At 42.2% G+C, this 18,728-nt stretch overlaps 2 protein-coding genes across 5 annotated transcripts in view; both read left to right on the top strand.

The window, feature by feature from the left end:
• Window positions 1–6,173, top strand: part of LOC108712698 (sorbin and SH3 domain-containing protein 2) — a 30,246-nt gene extending 24,073 nt beyond the window's left edge. For all 4 annotated transcript variants that reach the window (XM_018255043.2, XM_018255044.2, XM_018255041.2 and 1 more), the window contains 3 exons: window positions 5,023–5,108; window positions 5,880–5,986; window positions 6,059–6,173. In XM_018255043.2, the coding sequence (XP_018110532.1) occupies window positions 5,023–5,108; window positions 5,880–5,986; window positions 6,059–6,120 (255 nt within the window). In that variant the 3' untranslated portion in view covers window positions 6,121–6,173. The remainder of the gene's footprint in view (window positions 1–5,022; window positions 5,109–5,879; window positions 5,987–6,058) is intronic.
• Window positions 6,174–9,752: 3,579 nt separating this feature from the next.
• On the top strand, window positions 9,753–18,430 carry pdlim2.S (PDZ and LIM domain 2 (mystique) S homeolog). The gene is given in 4 exon segments (NM_001095112.1): window positions 9,753–9,803; window positions 10,430–10,593; window positions 15,926–16,076; window positions 16,303–18,430. Coding segments are annotated over 3 exon segments (453 nt in total). The 5' UTR covers window positions 9,753–9,803; window positions 10,430–10,466; the 3' UTR covers window positions 16,478–18,430.
• The last annotated feature ends 298 nt before the right edge of the window (window positions 18,431–18,728 follow it).

Genomic DNA, 18,728 nt, shown 5'->3' with positions numbered 1-18,728 from the left:
ATATATATATATATATATATATATATATATATATATATATATATATATGTGGGATCCGTTATCTGGAAACCCTTTATATATATATATAGTTTTGGATTCAACTGAACCCCAAAAATCCTTTGCGAAAGATTCGGCAGAATACCGAACTGAATGGTAAAGAGAAAACATTTTTTACTTTCTTGTTTTGTGGCAAAAAGTCACGCGATTTTCCCTCCTGCTGAAAAAGGCCGTATCCTTTCTGAATCCTGAACCGAATCCTGGATTCAGTTTATCACTAATATAAATACCTCAATATGCTGGTGCACTCAAAAATGTTGCCAATGCATGGGTGCTGGTTATAAATAGATAAATATCAAAAACAACAAGAAAACCGCACTCACAGGGCTTTTCTTAGTGCAAAAAGTATACTTTATTTTAACTTTCTGCTCCTAACTCAAGCTGTCCTCAAGTCATGAGTGCGCTTTTCTTGTTGCATATATATATATATATATATGAAACAATTGGAAGTTACTGATTATTGGACCCATTGGGTTACACTGGATGGCTCAGCCCCATGCACCTAGTAACTATGTGTTCTACATCTGGAAGCCGTCCGATCTCCAGCCCTTAAATTAAGTTACACAAGTATTTACAGATTTTTTTCTGCCATTTTAATTAGCAGTAAATGTTTAGCATGTGCCATAGTTACACAGTCACAGCCCTAATATACATTCCTGCAATCATGATTCATTTCATGAATCATGAACCTTTTCCTGCTAATTACCACATGATTTCCCCATGATTTCTAGCACTAATTTTAGCTATCCTGCTAGACGAGAAACAGGGCAGATGTGGAAGGCCTGCTTACATAAAGGCTGCTGTGCCGAGCGGCAGAGGGGGAGCCATTTTGTTAGACATTCCAGGGGGGTCACGTGTGGCAGACAGTAACTGGAAAGCTTTGCTATACATAATACCCTGTTATTGTGGTCTGGCATATTAGGCCCACATTCTACTACAGCCCTACCTGTGACTGCTTTCATAATGAGTCTCTTTTTCTGCAGTTCTTTTCCACAACATAATGGTTCCTAAGGCCTAAATGTGCTATTTTATGCCACAAACACAGCTAGAAAGCAGCCAGTAAGCCTAAACATCCTATAGTTTAAATGCTTAGCTCCCATGTATCTTCTAACATCAACACCCCTGACAGGAAATACTGCAGCTCTAACTGTAACAGGAAGAAGTGTGCGAGTAAAAGACACAGCTCTGTCCATTTAGTAGCCAAACTGTGGGGGGTGCGACTGCATCAGGGCCCACACTCACTCAGGGATGCCAGCAAAAAGGGACTGGTCGCGAGTCTATAAAACCGGAAGTCGGCAGTGTGAGGTCCCACGACCTGCAAATGGTGGAGCGAGTTCGACCTGAACCCGCCTGACCCTCGGGTAAACCCGCAGGTCCCGTGGCTATAAGGGATGCACCGAATGCACTATTTTGGATTCGGCCGAACCCCCGAATCCTTCGTGAAAGATTCGGCCAAATACCGAACCGAATCCTAATTTGCATATGCAAATTAGGGCGGGAAGGGGAAAACATTTTTTTCTTCCTTGTTTTGTGACAAATAGTCACGCAATTTCTCTCCCCATATTTTGCATATGCAAATTAAGTTTTGGATTCCATTTGGCCATGCAGAAGGATTCAAAATTCAAATCCAGCTGAAAAAGGCTGAATCCCAAACCGAATCCTGGATTTGGTGCATCCCTAGTGGCTATAGGTCCAGCCTGAACATCACTAGTGCCTTCTACAAGCCAGAGGAATGGCCTTTAGTAATTTCAGGACAGTGGTTGACGGGGAGATTTGTCATCCACGATAAAAATGCACATCACTTCATTCTTCCAAAGTTGCCCTAAGTTGCCTCTGGAGAAAACTTTTGGTGATTTAGCAATATGTAGGTTTTATTACCAGCAATTTCAGTTATTTCCAATGAAGGGCAGTTTTTGGGAGATTTAACACCTGCAGTCATGCATAAGCAATCGCAGGCAACAAATCTCCATGTCAGCCATTGCCCTTCAATAGCAGAGTTTCCCTGTAGGATTATCTAATGGCACATGCTATTAGAGTAGCAGTATGCTCTTCATGAGATGAGAGGTTGTCATTTATATAAAAAAATATGATATATTTTTTGTAGGGACCTACAATTTTGAACCAAAGGTCACATTCACATACAATTAAATGGTTGAAATGCTTTAGTCAGGAATATGGGCCAAAGAGGAGACAGGGTCCCAGCCTTGCTCTCATTAGTTTTTCTTTTCTCTGTGTGCCCCATGGCCATGCCATTGGATTCCACAAAGCCTGATAATAGCCGCCTATATTGGTCTCACCCTCTGGCATTGTCTTTGTCCTGCCGCATTTTGCTTTGAGTCATGTCATACCTTTGGTAACCCTGTAACTTGTGACCTATGGCCGAAAAAACAAACAAACCTGCTTAGACATTTTAGGGGTTGGAGAGGATCATTTAAATAAAAACAAAACAAAGATTATTATGAGCTTTCCCTCTTTCTTCCTCAATTGAAAAAGAGGTTATGATCTTTTCACACCTGTGTCGAGCCAGGGGAATGTTGGGCCATGGCCAGGCTCCCAAGAACAATAGGCTTGTTATTTTATACATGCAGGCTTCTAGAAATGCTGTGCAGAACCAATGTTTGCTGTCAGTAATGTTCTTGTTCTGCAGCTTCAGTACCTTTAGTGTTGGGCAGGTATTATTGAGTTCCTAAGTAGATCCAGACTCCTGGGTAGGATAAAGTAGTAGAGTGCACGTTTAGTGCTTTTCTAAAAACAAGTTGTTCCCCTGATGCATTCCGAGAAGAACATGCTCCTGGTTTTCAGTTTGCAAACAGCTTTTGTAGGTCTGATGCTCGTAGTCAGTTACTGTGGATAAAAATGCAGGTTGCTAGCCCAGGTGTGGGTCCATTAAATCCAACCTCCAAGTTTCTCACCTTCTACCACCAGTGACCCTCACAAGCAAATAGTCATGGTAATGATTTGCTTTTTCAATCAATGGGCAAAACAAGCAGTTCACAACTAGAGGTGGTGTTGTTTCCCATCGTTTTGTGCTAGAGAAATTAGAATTTTGGGAGGAATGATTAAACTGCAGTATGTGAATTGCAATGCCTGATCCAGATCTTTGCAATGTATGAGAAAAAAAGGTTGTGAGTAATTACATATGCTACATATAATGCCTTGTTAATTTAGGTTGTAGCAAGTGCCACTTTGCTTAATGCCACTAGAGAATGTTTGTGCATAAATGTACAACTCATGCTCCTGCCCTGATTCCTGCCTAGGGTTGCCACCTGGCTGGTATTTTACCGACCTGGCTGGTAAAAATGATGGTTGAACCCAATGTTATTAATAGGGAAAAAATATAAATATATAGGAAGGCCAGTATTTTTTTCCAGAAAAGGTGGCAACCCTATTCCTACCTATGGGTGAGCTCTGCCCACTGTTCCCACTATGAAATTCTCTTGTTCCCATTCAGTGAGTGCACTCTGAAAAGAATGCCTCTTCTGGAGGATGGTCAGCAGTGCAACTTCAAGGAGCCAAAAAAAGCAGCTGCATGTGAACAGTGAGCTATTCTACATGAGAGCGAGATGTGTTTCTGTGCCCTAGTTGTTTCTTTTTCATATTTTCATATGACCTGTGTTTATTAGGGATGCACCGAATCCACTATTTTGGATTCAGCCGAACTCCCGAATCCTTCTCGAAAGATTCGGCAGAATACTGAACCGAATTCGAATCCTAATTTGCATATGGAAATTGGGGGTGGGAAGGGGGAAACATTTTTTACTTCCTTGTTTTGTGACAAAAAGTCACGAGATTTCGCTCCCCACCCATAATTTGCATATCAAATTAGGATTCGGATTCTGTTCAGCCAGGCAGATGGATTCGGCCGAATCCGAATCCTGCTGAAAAAGGCTTAATCCTGGCCGCATCCCGAACCAAATCTTGGATTCGGTGCATCCCTAGTGTTTATACTGTTTCATTGTTTGTGTTCTGAACAAATCTCTGTCAGACCTTATGCTAAATCAATAAAACATTAGGCATACACCACTGTCTAATGATTCCAACCCATCGGTGATAAATTGTAAACGTATATGTCTTTCCTTTGGTAGCAAGGCCTGATTAATCCTTTGTTTTGTTCTTCATTAACTGTATAGGTCTGTGCAACCTATGTACATAATATATGCAAATAAATAGTAATCAAGCCTGTTAAATTGTTTACCCTGATACTACCTACTCCCATTTCTGTATAGTCTGTACCAACTTTATTTTGTCTGCTTCTCGCCATGCTCTGTGTTCCCAGTCTACTTTCCTCCTCACCCCGTTTGCCAACAGGGCTGCTTAAGGCTGTTTTGTACCAAGAAGTCAGTAACATCATGATAAGCTTGGAATGGTAGCTTACAGGCTCAGACTGGCAATCTGTGAATTCTGGTTAATGCCAAAGGGGCTGCTGTAAGATGCCTTAGTCAGTCACTATTTCTTAGGGCTGTTTGGGCTTTTGTGTACCTGAAATGGGCCAATCTTGAATCCTAGTCCAGTCCTGCGCTCTTCCTGCATTGTGTGCCCTGCAAGCACAATTGTCTAGTCATGGGCCTGCATATTTCCTTTGTGGGCACCTGATCAGACACTCTCACTCATGTCTTGCCTTATTTTTGAGTGCACCACCTGGTGCGTGATGCGCAGCCGGGCCCCGCCCCCTTCGTACGGCCGCATTTGGCCGCTTTTGTCAGTGGCGCATGGACTGCCGGGGGGCCCTGAGGGGGTGCGGGCCCTGGCCCGCTCGCACCCCCTGCTCCCCCGGTAGTTCCGCCACTGTATAAAATACTTGCCCCCAACCCTCTGATCCTGCTCTGTCACAGATATTTGTAGTGACAAGTCCATTCCATTGACAACAAATAGACCAATTCACTACTCAGACAATGTCCCACCACCCTGCCCACTTCCTTTCCATATTCTCTGTTTGTAAAGCAGAATGCTATTTTTTCTTGGTAGATCGCACAATGGTTTACACCACCAGAAAATGCTACCTGTGTACAAGTTGTGGCACCTTGCAGCACCCAGGAGCTAGCAGGCACAAAGTGAGTAAAAGGCTACACCACAATGTGGCTTTGAAACATAGGTAGTTATAACAGACACAGAGAAATGCCAGTCTGAACAAATCCTAGTCAAAGGACAGACTCATTAGATCAGAGGCCTTAAAGATTTTTGTGTTCAGGCTCAACGTTTATATACACCCCATTTGTGCTCCAAAAGGTTGCACATATATATAAGTGTTAATATGAAAGCTCACCCAAAATGGCCCTCAGGCTGGGACCCCAAGGTTACAGAGGGTTACAGAGATATATAGAAACATTGGGGTAACAGTCACCCTGCTATGGTTCCAGGGGTACCCGTGACACAAGTAAGCACTCACCCCAAATCTCCCCCTAACTGGCCTTCAGGCTGGGTCCCCTTAGCTCATAACAAGGTTAAAGATATATAGAAACATTGGGGTAACAGTCACCCTGCTGTAGTTACAAGGGTACCCAGAATACAAATTAGAACTCACCCCTAATCTCCCCCTAACTGGCATCAGGCTGGGCCCCCTTAGCTCATAACAAGGTTACAGAGATATAGAAACATTGGGGTAACAGTCACCTGCTATAGTTCCAGGGGTACCCAGGGCACAAATAAACACTCATCCTGAATGACACCCTAAGTGGCCTTTAGACTCTACCCCCATTCACTGATTTGAACTCCCCTGAAAGAAGTGGGAAATACAGGTGCACAGTTTGGGACACTAATTTAGACTGTTAGACTGTCTACATTTGACAACAGTTGATGTCTGATATTCACTATGTTATTTTTAGGTGCAGGGTTCTTTATTCATACACCCCCAATAATGAAGATGAGTTGCATCTGATTCCAGGAGACACAGTGACAGTGTCACAACACTGTGATGATGGCTGGTATGTAGGTGAGTGTCCCCGCGGGGCTGTGGGTGGGCCAGAGGCATGACGGTGACATCTAATCTATTGCTGTTGTGCAGGTGTCTGCTGGAGAACAAAACGCTTCGGAACTTTCCCGGGGAACTTTGTGGTACCTGTATGAGTGACCATGTCGAGATCTGTCACAGAGACAAACACAATAAAACATATTTTATAGAACAGAGTTAATGCTGATTATACTGCTATATAAGAATAAGACTGATGCCACCTCTTGTGTCACTTCTCATAGTGTGGAGACAGGTCCTAGTGCTTTCCTGTGCATTCACATTGACATTACCTTTCTATTTTATCCCTTTTTCTTATTATATTTGGCGTCTTTCACTGAATTTTATTTCTTCTCAGTTTACCTTATTTATTTTTACTGGTAGCTACTCCTTAATAATTCCCACCACCCCTCATATATCCTCTTCTTCATCTCTCATCCTCTCCTCTGTTTATCTATTTTATTTTCCTCCTGCCTCTGCTACCATTCACTTTCTCTGGTTTCTCTGCTGCCCTGCGGGTGTGACTTACGTAATTGCCCGGCCCCTACCTGACATTGTGCCCACGGCATTGAGACAGGGAGAGGTGAATGGAACAAAGATGTCTGCATTCCGCATCTTTACACCATGAATCAAGAGCAACTCCCTGCTCTCTGCTATCGTGAAGTGGCCAGTTCAGCGCTCTGCCAAGTACACTCCAACATTATTTTAACATTCTGTTCTTGAAGGCCAGGGACATGACTCCATGTTACATAATTGCTTTATAAATAATATAGAAGATAAGAAAGCTGAGCAGGGCACAGATCTCACTTTATTATATGCAAGGTATTTATTGTTTATGTGTTAGGCAAATGTGAACTCTGCACAGCCCTGCTAGCATACTGTCACATACATGTTATCCAGAAATACCCACGTCTCAGCCAGTAATACATCCAAATAAGACTGGCTAGAGGGAGGGAACAGGAACCAGGGGCATAACAAGAAGAAGAATTGGCATGGTGTCCAGTCAATAAAGGTAGAGCCTATGCCACATAATCCACTGGGTTAAAGGGCCATCATTTGCCCGGCCCAAACATTATGCCCTGTCTTGTCAACTACAAACAGGCTCCCTTGGTGCAGTGTTAAATTGGATTAACCATTGCTCCAAGAAATGATTGTGTAAGCTGCCAGCTGTAAAGGAATGCCAGCCATTGTAGCAACATGTAAGAAATGCAGGGCACAGGCCAAGGGTATTCAGCACAGGCCCAATGTGTTTATATTCCTTCCAATACTCATGAGCATCCAAGATATCAGCCTGAGGGCTGTACGGATGAGGGCCCATATACAATAAACTCCATTGGTCCTGGCTGACAGCTTGAATAATTGGAAGGGAAGGAACGGGAGAGGATCTGCTGCTCATTTTCACTTACCCATCTGTCATGAACCACACACAGACCAACATGGTGTATTGGCAGAGGACATTTTTAACATCACAATGTAACCATCAATTGACTTCCATAGTACAAAGATACTGGTTGGGATCTCTATCTCAACATACAGAAACTGAAACTCATACCAAATGCCTTTATCATTTACTGTATGGGCAGCTAAGGAGGTAGAAAACATCTGGGGGGAAAATGGAAATAACACCATTATGGTGTGTAACAATTGGATATTTGTGGCTTTTATGCCAGGGACACCAAAGCTGTGGCTCTCTAGCTGATACAAGTGCTGAAGGGACCACAGATTGGACAGGCTTAATTTCTGTAAGGACAAAGGGTGTGGCTGCATGTGCCAAATGCACAGGGGTGCACCTGCCAATTGGCACGATGAAAAAGAGCCGAATTTCAGGATAATAAATGGCCAACGCAACCAACACATCACAATGGTCGGCTTAGGGTCATGAATCGCCCTTGCAGATGTATCAAGCCCCACATCGAGAGGCAGTGGTGGGGGTAACTAGACATTACTGGGCTCCAAGAAACACATGCTGCAGCACTCCGAATCCAGCGACAGTGCTTTATTGTGCCAACAAACTGGTCTTGGAATGAAACCCAAGATTTGAGCAATTAGTATTAATTTGTAAGTAATGTGCATTTGAATGTATCAATGTATTTTCATTATGGGCAAATATAGCCGTTAGAATTTTTAGACATTCATACTTTGGAACATGGACATTTTTATTTAGGATACAATATGGATTTCTTGATACAAAGAAAATTACACATATCTTGTTAATTGTATTCATGGACACTGAGAGTGTGTGATTTACTAACAAAGACTTGTGAATTGCACTTATGGACACAAAGAATGTTAAACACGACATGGATTATTTTCACTGGATGTTTTGTATTGAATTGAGTATCACTAAGCATCATGGGAGTTGCACCTCATTGTGGAAGGTGGGGCTTGTTTACCACTTCCTCCCAACACATATATTTAGAGAGTGGTGTTACACAATAGCAAGGCTTGAGAAAGGGCCTAGTTTGTTGGCCCAATGGGGACAAGGTATTTGCCGGCAGCACCTTGCTTTAGTTCTAAATCTTCCCACAGTGGCTTTCTCTACCTATAGACACTTCCCACTTCCTGGCTGCTGTAACAAAAACTGAACAAGCAAAGTCACGCAATGGTCTACAGATGAGCGACAAAACACAGTAGCAGCGTCACACTGGTGGCAAGGAGGAATTTGTAGAAGGGTGAGGTATTACTCTGCTGCTCCTTTTCCCCAGCCCCATGTTTTATTGTGCACAATGGGAGGTAAACCCTGCATTTTGCTACCTGGAATGCCTTCATAATATTTATGTATGTGTATATATATATATATAATGTGCCGACTCAGAGCCTACACAGATGTTGACATAGGGAGGTGCTGTGCAATGTGATGGGTAAAACTGACTCTTCTTTATAACCTTTTTCAGTTTATCAGCTCTAGAAAAATGTACCCGCTGACTTCAGAGCCACTGACTACCCAAGAGCCCCTATGGGTTGATAAAGGGTTTGACACCCGAAACATGTAATGTAAATAAATAAACATACTTTGCAGTTATTTCTGCAGTGGCTCTTTCCTGATTTTGGAAAAAATTACTATTGCAATAGACGTCTAGATGGGATGCAAAAGGAAAACGCCTAGCTGGAAGGTATTGGTTGTGTATAGGAAAGCATACATTTTAAGGATTATCTACCCAAGAGCCCCATCAGTCTATGGTGCTCAGTGCTGAGAAAGGGGTGAAACTGTGGGATGTGCAATAGGGCATTTTGTTTAGGGCCACCCTTCCTGCTCAGTGCCACATTTGTCATACTCTCTGCCAGCTGTCTGTCTCTTGCTCCTGGCTGTTTGTGTCTGTGCATTCTACACTGTCTCTCTTTCTCCCTGCCTGCCTCCTGGTTCTCACAACCCTATTTCCACCCCTGGGTGTCTCTCAATCTCTTGATTTAGTGAGTGGTTAAACATAAAGCACATGTGGGAGGCACCCAAGGGGGTGACTGTGGGATTGGCTGATTTGGGGGTGTTGTTACTGGCCGGTAACCCAACTCCTGAATTCAATGCTGAGAAGAGGCAGCGCAAGGAAGAATTGAAAACATAAAGTACAGAGGGGCAGAGGGTGATGGTTGAAGAGGCATGACAGTTTTGGGGACAGAGGTGTGCCTATAATAAAGAGGTGGAGGCGGGTTCAGCAAGAGAGAGACAGGTGTGTCCTATGCACAGGAAGAAGAGACAGCGGTGACAGAGGAAGAGAAGCTGTGACAGAGATATAGTCTAAAGTGTTTGTTGGAGAGAGAACATCACTGGCAGAGACAAAGGAAGGCACCCAGAAACATCTGTCTGGTATGTGAGTCTCAGATTCTTCATCTGTTCAGCCTAAGGGATGGGAAGGGAGTGAAGTTCAAACAGAGAGAGGGATTGAGAAAGTGAAGAGGAAGAAACAAGTTAGTCACTACATAGAGTAATCAAAAGGTCTAAAGTTGTTTCTGCCTACAATTCCCAGCATTCTCAGAGAGTCCTCAGCTGGTACATGTACAGTAGCAACAGTTAGAGATCCCTGGCTTAGAGTTAGAGAGAAGGGTAGAGTGAGTTATGTGTGTTTGGATGTCTATGTCTGCTGGGGGTTATGAAAGGCAGAGGGGGATATAGAGAGAGTGGGGGGATTCGTAAATGATGTTCTAGTAGCAGAGAACCATGTGGTGTGGGAATGATCCCTTCACTGACTAAATGCAAGGGAAAACACTGCAAGCTTTCAGGGCACAAAGGCTCGCTTTTCAGGCTGGAGAGAGTACATTAGCAGAGCCAGAATTTGGGATGAGGGGGGCCCATCTGAGGCATGGGTTATATAATTGAGGTTTATACAACCTACAGATCTCCAGCTGGCTTTCAGCTAAAGGGAAACTTGGTGAGACACACAAATAATGAGGAATATTGGGGCAAGAACCTAATGTGGATCTTTGTGTCTGTAGCTTCTAGATTCCCTGTGAGAGCCCCTAGAGTTACAAGATGAGCTGGTTGCACCAGGACTCGGAGGTGTATAAGATGCTGCAGGGGAACCTGGAGAACAAGACGTCCCCACGACAGTCCAACAGCTTCAAATTGCTGCAGGAGGCCCTGGAGAGTAACCCTGATGGTAATGCAATCGGAACAGACAGTTTCACTAAAAGGACAGGGGTCTGACAACTAGTACTAGTTATAAATACCTACCTGCAGGGCCAGCTATTCTCACTGCTAGCAACGAGTATACAGTTAGCTATTTTGACCTTTAGGCTTTGCTGTTGACATGTCATAACAAGGGCTTTGTGTTGTCTGCTGCCTCCAGTCCTTTTCAGCAGGTATTCAATGCATTGTATCTCCATAGCTAAATTAGGTACTGACCCACCCCAACCCAAGCGCCACTCATAGCCACACAGTTTGCTGGTAGCAGGGGTACTGGTACTGACTGTGTAAGTAGCACACAGTGTTACCTCTATGATGGGGTATTACTGGTAGCAATAGTTTTATTGCTGACTGTCCTAGTACAGGTATAGGATCCATTATATGGAATGCTTGGGACTAGGGGTTTTCTTGATAAGGGGTATCAACATACCGTAAATGGATGGTTCACCTTTCTGTTAACTTTTAGTATATTATAGAATGGCTAATTTTAAGCAACTTTTCAATTGGTCGTCATTGTTTTTTTATATAGTTTTTGAATTATATACCATTTTTCCTTCAGACTCATTCCAGCTTTCAAATGGGGGTCACTGACCACATCTAAAAAGCAAATGATCTGCAAGGCCACACATGCATTGTTATTGCTATTTTTTATTATTCATCTTTCTATTCAGGCCTCTCCTATTCATATTTCAGTTTCTTATTCAAATCAGTGTATGGTTGCTATGGTAATTTGAACCCTAGCAACCAGACTGGTGAAGTTGCAAACTGGAGAGCTGCTGAATAAAAAGCTAAATAACTCAAAAACTACAAACTATAAAAAATGAAAACCAATTGCAAATTGTCTCAGAATATCACTCTCTACTAGAGATGTGCGGGCTGGCCTGATACCCGTGGGACCCACAGGTTTATCTGCTGGTCGGGCGGGTTCAGGACAACCTCGCACTCCTTTTCGCGGGTGGCGGCAGGTGCAGGTTGAGCTGCTCTCCTGCTTTCCCTGCCACATTGCAGTGCCAGCTTCCGACTTCCGGGCCTGCTCGCCCCTCCCCTTTTGTGATGTCATCGGCAGGGTGGGTCAGGCACGGGTCTATAAAAGGAACCCAGCAGTCGGGCGATGGTGGGGGCGGGCTGAGGGAGGGCAGGTACAGGTCGGGAAAAACACGACCCACACATCACTATTCTCTACTTCATACTAAAAGTGAATTTAAAGGTGAACAACCCCTTTAAGTCTACTAAAAACATTTAAAAGTTAAATAAACCCTCTAATATGGATTAATGCAACTTACTTTGGATCAAGTTCAAGGTACAGTTTTATTTTTACAGAGAAAATGGAAATCACTTTTAAAAATTAGAATTATTTTCTTAAAATGGGGAAGGAAGATGGCTTTCCTGGAGCTTTCTGAATAACAGGTTTTAACAGGTGGATTACAAGTCCTATACGTGTACCGTGTACTTACTGTTCTCACTGTTGAAGCATCCAAGTTAGCACCTCTAACCATCATCTACCAACGTTCCTATGTTATTTCAAAGCAGAGTGAGATGTGAAAAGCAAGGTCCACTTATTTTAGCTGGTTATTATGAACATATATGTGTGTGTGTATGGGTTGGTATTACTATTGATTTTCAGAGGTCTTTGATGGCTGTGAGCTTAATGGCGTCTGAGCAGGCAAACAGCCTCCATGTAATTAGGGTAAAAGCAAACGCAAGCATATACGTATCTTCATATGGGATAAATGAGCCGTGCAAAGCAAAGAATAACTGAATATTTCTGCGTTTTGTAATGCCTAGATCCTGGAGTCTTTCATCTACAGTGTAGTATTATGTAGTTCAGGGGGAAATTAGGGAATAAGCAAATGAAAGCAGGAAAGTCCTAAGGTCTGGACCAGTAAAAGATACCGACAGTCACATTGTCCTGTAGAACTGGATACTGACTGAGACAACATGGGACAGCACTGCAGTGTCTTTATCCTCTAGGCCTGTGTACTATTGTTACATACATTGCAGCATACATTTGGTCTAAATCACCTGTTATAGTAAGCTACAGGCAAAATGGTTAGAGGGATACTGTCACTAGTGATGGGCAAACAAATTCGGCAGGCATGGATATGCGGCACATGTTTGCGTTTCGCCGCCCGCAAGTGTTTTCATGAAACTGCTGCGAAAATTCCGCTGCCAGAAAAAAATTTTCACGGTCAGAATTGGCAAAATTATTTGGACGCCCATTGATTTTAATGCATTTGGACATAACAGTTGTGTGTATAAAAATTGTCAAACGCTGCGCTGCGTTGCGCATCAAAATAATTTTTTCACTCATTGACTTCAATGTGTTTCACAAATTTCGCTGTCACACGAAAAACATGTTTTTTCAAAATGCATCAGATTATAGTGCTGCTCCAGCAGATTTCTATACTAAGTTTTTTTTAATATTTAATTTTGAAATCTGACATGGGGCTAGTCATATAGTCAGTTTACCAGGAGCCCCCAGTCATGTGACTGATAAACTTTAGTCACTTATATACTGCTGTACTGCAAATTTGAGTGATATCACCCCCCTCAGCCTAATAACAGAACAATTGGAAGGTAACCAGATAGCAGCTCCCTAACACAAGATAACAGCTGCCTGGTAGATCTTAGAACAGCACTCAATAGTAAAAATCCAGGTCCCACTACAACACCTACCGTTACATTGAGTTGGGGAAACAGCAGCCTCTCAGAAAGCAGTTCCATCCTGAAGTTGGTTCTTTTTGAAAGCACATAACTAAGCAAAATGATCTCAGATGGCTGCCTACACACCAAAGTTAGTGGATAATATGCAGGCTGCTGTAGCACCTCTTTGTTGGGTGTGTCCAGGCAGAGAAGGATCCTCCTTGCATTGCTCAAGTCAAGATCTGAACCAAGGCAGCACTGAAACATGTTTTAGCACAACAAAATTAGAAGGGTGCACCCCCAATTTGCTCAGAAAAAGAGGGTGATATGGTCAACTACTACAGAAGTAGTATTTATTGAAAGAGGAGTGTGTGATGCATATTGCTGTGCCCTGCAACTTATAAAAATTGTGTTTATGCTCCTTGATGTCACAGAATGGGTTTGGCTGCACTTATTGTTGACTTCATGAAACAGGTGTATTCATGTCTGCTGACCTCATAAATGAGGAGAACTTGGTGGGTGGGAGTTGATCACCAGAAAAACATGTATCATGGACATGGCATGATTCATCTTCTTGGTATGCACTCTGTATATGATATGCAGTGCAATAAATGTGTTGCCGTGTGAGCCGTTGCTCCTGGACATATTACTGGTCTGGGAGACTTTTTTGCAACTTTCTGTTGTGATTTTTTTATTGTTGATGTTTTAATTAGTTATTTTCCAACATGGGTCAATTGCCCTTTGCCTTGTGCCTTGTGGGTCCCTGCAGAGCAGCAGTAGTAGTGATCAAGAGTAGAGGAATAGTGCCTTTACCATACAGTAAAAATTGTCATAAGCGAAAGTATTCAGCCCCTTTGAATGTTTCCAATTGCTGATGGCTTATAAGTGATTACCAGGATTACACACCGCTTTTTGTCAAGTGTTTATCTCGCTGTCTCATGCTCTCACACAGACTTTTTAAGTGTTTTCTCTTTTAATTGAAGTAAGGATGTTTTATGTTGCGAGGTGTGTGGCTGAACGGTGGGCGTGCAGTGACTTGCGTATGGATATGGATGAGCCAGTACCTTCTTTTGTAGTGCTAGAATCTAACATTAAGATTGTTACTATTATTCAGTGGCAGTATACAAAGTAAATTTTGTGTGTACTGAACAGATTTTATCTTTCCATAGTATAAAGTCTCGGCTCAGGCTTGAACTTGGATTCAAAATATGCCCTGGCATTTTAAGAGGGCCCAAACAGTCCCTCACAGGCCCACAGAATAGTGACTGTCTATGGCTGGAATGCCCCTACTTTAGTAATGCAGGGTCTACTTTTAGTGATGTTGTCCCATTATTATCTACATCCATAAAAGCATTGTTAGCATTCTGTTCCATGGAAAATATTACGTAAATATTATATTGATTTATGAGAGAATTTATATTACTATGTTTAACATAACTATTTCTTATGTAACCTTAACATAAATATTGAATGAAAAGCATGAAACAGGAGGGTGATTTAGACAAGCTGTTGACAAATGTCATGAGATCTACTGATCACCAACTAAAGGTCTACTGGTAGATCCCGATCTACCTTTTGGGCACCCCTGGTCTATGGCATCTTACAGCACAACCCAAAGATTGCCAGTTTGATCCTGTCATAGACTCCCGGGGGAATCTGCAAACACAGAATTCCTGCATCCTGCAAACCTAGACAATTCTGTCTAGGTTTGCAGGATAGTATTAATAGATAGTGATGGGCGAATTTGTCCCGTTTCGCCCAAAAATTTTCGAATTTCCCGCAAAATTTATGAAAAATTGCAGGAAAAATCATGAAATCTGAAAGTTCACAAAGAAATCGTGAAATTCAGACATTTTCACGTAAAAATATTGAAAATCTAATATTTGCACGAAAAAATCTTGAAATTTGGACATTTTCACGAAAATAAGAAGATCAGTCAATTTCACACAAATTTGGAAAAAGCAGAAATTGACGTGAAATGAGGAAATTCTCAGCAAATTCGTGCCAGACAAATTCATTCTACTATTAATAGAGAATAAAATTTTGTGCTTGCAGATTCCACAGGAGAACTTCTGACTTGAAAGGATTCTGTTCTCTAACCAATTGCAAATTGTCTCAGAATATCCCTCTCTACATCATACTAAAATTAACTCACAGGTGCACAACACCTTTCACTCTGTGTGTAGGGTTGCCACCTTTTCTGGAAAAAAAATACCGGCCTCCCTATAGATCTATCTTTTTTCCCTATTACGGCCACGACAGTATTGTGTTGGTGGGGAATGACCTACTGCAGTAGGAACAGAGAAATGGAGAAAAAAATCGCTATAGTACAGAATGTACAGCTAGGGTGCAGCTACAGCTTGGTTGAGAAGTCACTTCTGGACAGTAATCCCAGACAGAGAAACAGACAGCACGGTCATTGCTCAACATTTAATAGGTGAATGAACTTGAGTGGTTCGGTCAAAGTCCAGGCCTCAAGCCCACTATGAATCTGTAGCACAGTTTCTAAATCATGTGTCACAAGTGCAGCCCCAGAGTTAAAGGGTAGAGACCTCATTAGTGAGTATGGTGGGCAGACATCACTGCCATGACAAGACTATGTAAAACCCCCAATTAACAGCTGATATCAGACTGACAATGTGTATGTTCTTGTTTTATTGCAGGAGTTATTTCAATGCAAAATTCAAAGTTTTCACCCACTGTCCAGAAACAAACCTCCCTCTCCAACAGCCAGTCACCTGTTGTCCAAAATCGTCCAACTAACAGCCCCTCGGCCACGCTACGGGTGTGTGAGAAATGCAACCTGACCATCAGGTGAGTGTGGCAGATGTGGCCAATGGTTCCTGTTGCAGTACTGCCTGACCAAATTTAGGTCTGTATAGGCAGCATAAGCCATTTTTGCTGATGTATTATCCACCCTGCAGCTCCCCCTGCATCCCAATAGTACCCCAAGTTCCAGTTGAGATTCAACAATAGGGACAGTAATTACTATGTGGCACCAATAGCCTTTGGAGTAACACTTTTCCCTATTGCTTTGCAGTGAGGTGGCGGTGAAGATCTCAGAGGGGCACTACCGTCACCCTGGGTGCTATGTCTGTACAGACTGCGGCATGAACTTACGTATGAGGGGGCATTTCTGGGCAGGGGAGCAGCTGGTATGTGAAAAGCATGCTCGTGCCTGGAACCATAAACAAATGGGATCCCTGCGCTCATAAATTGCACTTGGACATTCTTAAAGGGGAATTAAAGACCAGCACAGTATCCATTATCACATATGCATTGCCTAGGTCTGTCAATTGCTAAACTTGCTTCTTTGCTCCCAGGTTGATGTTTTGCCTCCACCCCTTGTTGTGTGTTGATTCATGCATGTGGGGCATGTACCATGAGCACGCTTGCTGGCAGCGTCCATTGGAACACATATACTAGAGAAGAATTGGTTCATCTCATGGTGAAATGAATGCAGAAGCTCTCGAGACCTATTCTGTTCTGGCCTTTAGTTCTCCTTTAAATTGTGGCTGGTTTTATGGGTGAATAAACACAGAAAAAGCGCTAAGGACATTTTACATTGTGTAACAATTGCTAGATATATTCCGTATATACATGATTCTGAATGTTATCAGTTCATTCCCCACCTCCCAGATGGTGGCGTGGACTTACTGCCATATGGTCCGTCTTCCCTAGCGCCTTCCCTGCCTTATAATGTTCTTGCACTTCATTTTTCCTGGCTATAGCAAATCTATGGGAAAAAGAGATGTTACAGATTCCTTACACCATTCCATATGGGGCCAAATATGTGTTTCCTTAACCCTTCAGCCTCTTGGTGCAAGCTTAGTGCAAGAACAGAAGAATAGGCCCCAGAGTGTCATGAGGCCACTGCTTCCCCCTCCTGCTTTAATGTATGAATAATACTTACCCTTTTCCTGTCCTTTCTTCTGTGCCAACAGTGTAAAAGGCAACGCTCTCCATGTAAGTCATGTGAAATACTCAGCAGTTTGTTGGCATGCACTCTCTTTTTCTGTAGGCTGGGGAATAGAAAGTGCTGCATTTTTCCCTATAAGCTATAAAAGGCAAGAAATCCAGCATATCCCTTCTGGTTCCAGAAATCCATGGTTACATGAGGTGCCATAAAAAAAACTGCTGCAAAAGTTTAAAGGGAAGTTCACCTTTATATTAACTTTTAGTATGTTGAAGATGGACCTGTAACATTTTATTTGGAATGACTTGCTACCTGGTTGCTAAGGTAATTAAACCCTAGCAACTAGATAGAATCTGAACTTACAAGCCTGAGATCCAACAAATAAAAGATGTATATATTTCATAAAATTTTTTTTTAAGGTGAACTTACCCCTTTAATGCCCAAGATGACCGGTGGCTAGAAGGGATTGGGTATGGGTACCAGTCTCATGCTGGAACAGGGATGAGAGGATGGATTAGGAAGCAGAATAGGCATGCACCATGTGTCTTTAGCCCTGCGAGTACTCCCATGTTGCCGTGCATTGTGGGATACTTGTATATCCTTGAGAAAGGTCCTAGCAAGGACCGAAACGTTGGACATTGATTTAACAGAAATAAATGAGAATATTTTATACATGGGAGTGCTGGTTCTCTTGAATATCACGGTATATATATATATATATATATATATATATTTATATATGTCAGTTTCCCTAGCTCCTGTCATGATAATTTCTGATAGCTATTTGTTGTTTCACAGTGTAGTAACAGGAGCACTTTAAAGGAAGAGTATACCCTATTTGTACATCTAATACATAGTGGCTGCTTTATTGCTGCTTGTTTCTAGTGCAGGATGGCAAGCAATAAGGCAGCACATGCACATGTGTACAGAATAACACGACTGTACTGCTGTGCACCCAGTAAGCAATATAATTCTATATTCAGATTTAATGGCAATATAATGAGGGAAATTCTGCTCATAATCAGGGTATATTTCCCCTTTAGCCCTCTCAGAGCCCAGTACTGTAAATAAATGCTATGTTGTTAGCAATAAATACCCATGTTGCTGCCGAGGTCAATAAGGGATTAATGTAGAGATGATATTTATTCCTGTGTGTGCTTGTTCCAATAACGCTTTTCTTTTCAATGTATTACTCATACCAACCCCTAACCTCCTGTTACCATATCTGTTTGTAATAAACTGTTAAATGTTATTAAACTATTCTGTATGATACATGTGTGTCTGTTTCTGCTCATCAGCCTACCAATAAATTATAGTTTAAACAAATGCAAATTGAGAATTAACTAAAGGATAAATAAGCCTTAAAAATGATAAATTCTAAGCTTTTCTAAGCACTTTTTCAATTTACATAAATTATTTTTCCTGAGCAGAGCAACATCAGAACATTTCTCTGTTTTCCTTCTAAACTTATCTCTATCTCTCCTACTGTACAGTCAAAGGAACTGACCAGCAGGTGGCATTGTTCATTTAGTAAAATGTATTAATTATGT

Source organism: Xenopus laevis, chromosome 3S, assembly GCF_017654675.1.
Source record: "Xenopus laevis strain J_2021 chromosome 3S, Xenopus_laevis_v10.1, whole genome shotgun sequence".
NCBI classification, from domain to species: domain Eukaryota; kingdom Metazoa; phylum Chordata; class Amphibia; order Anura; family Pipidae; genus Xenopus; species Xenopus laevis.
This window is presented reverse-complemented; position numbering and strand designations above follow the sequence as displayed.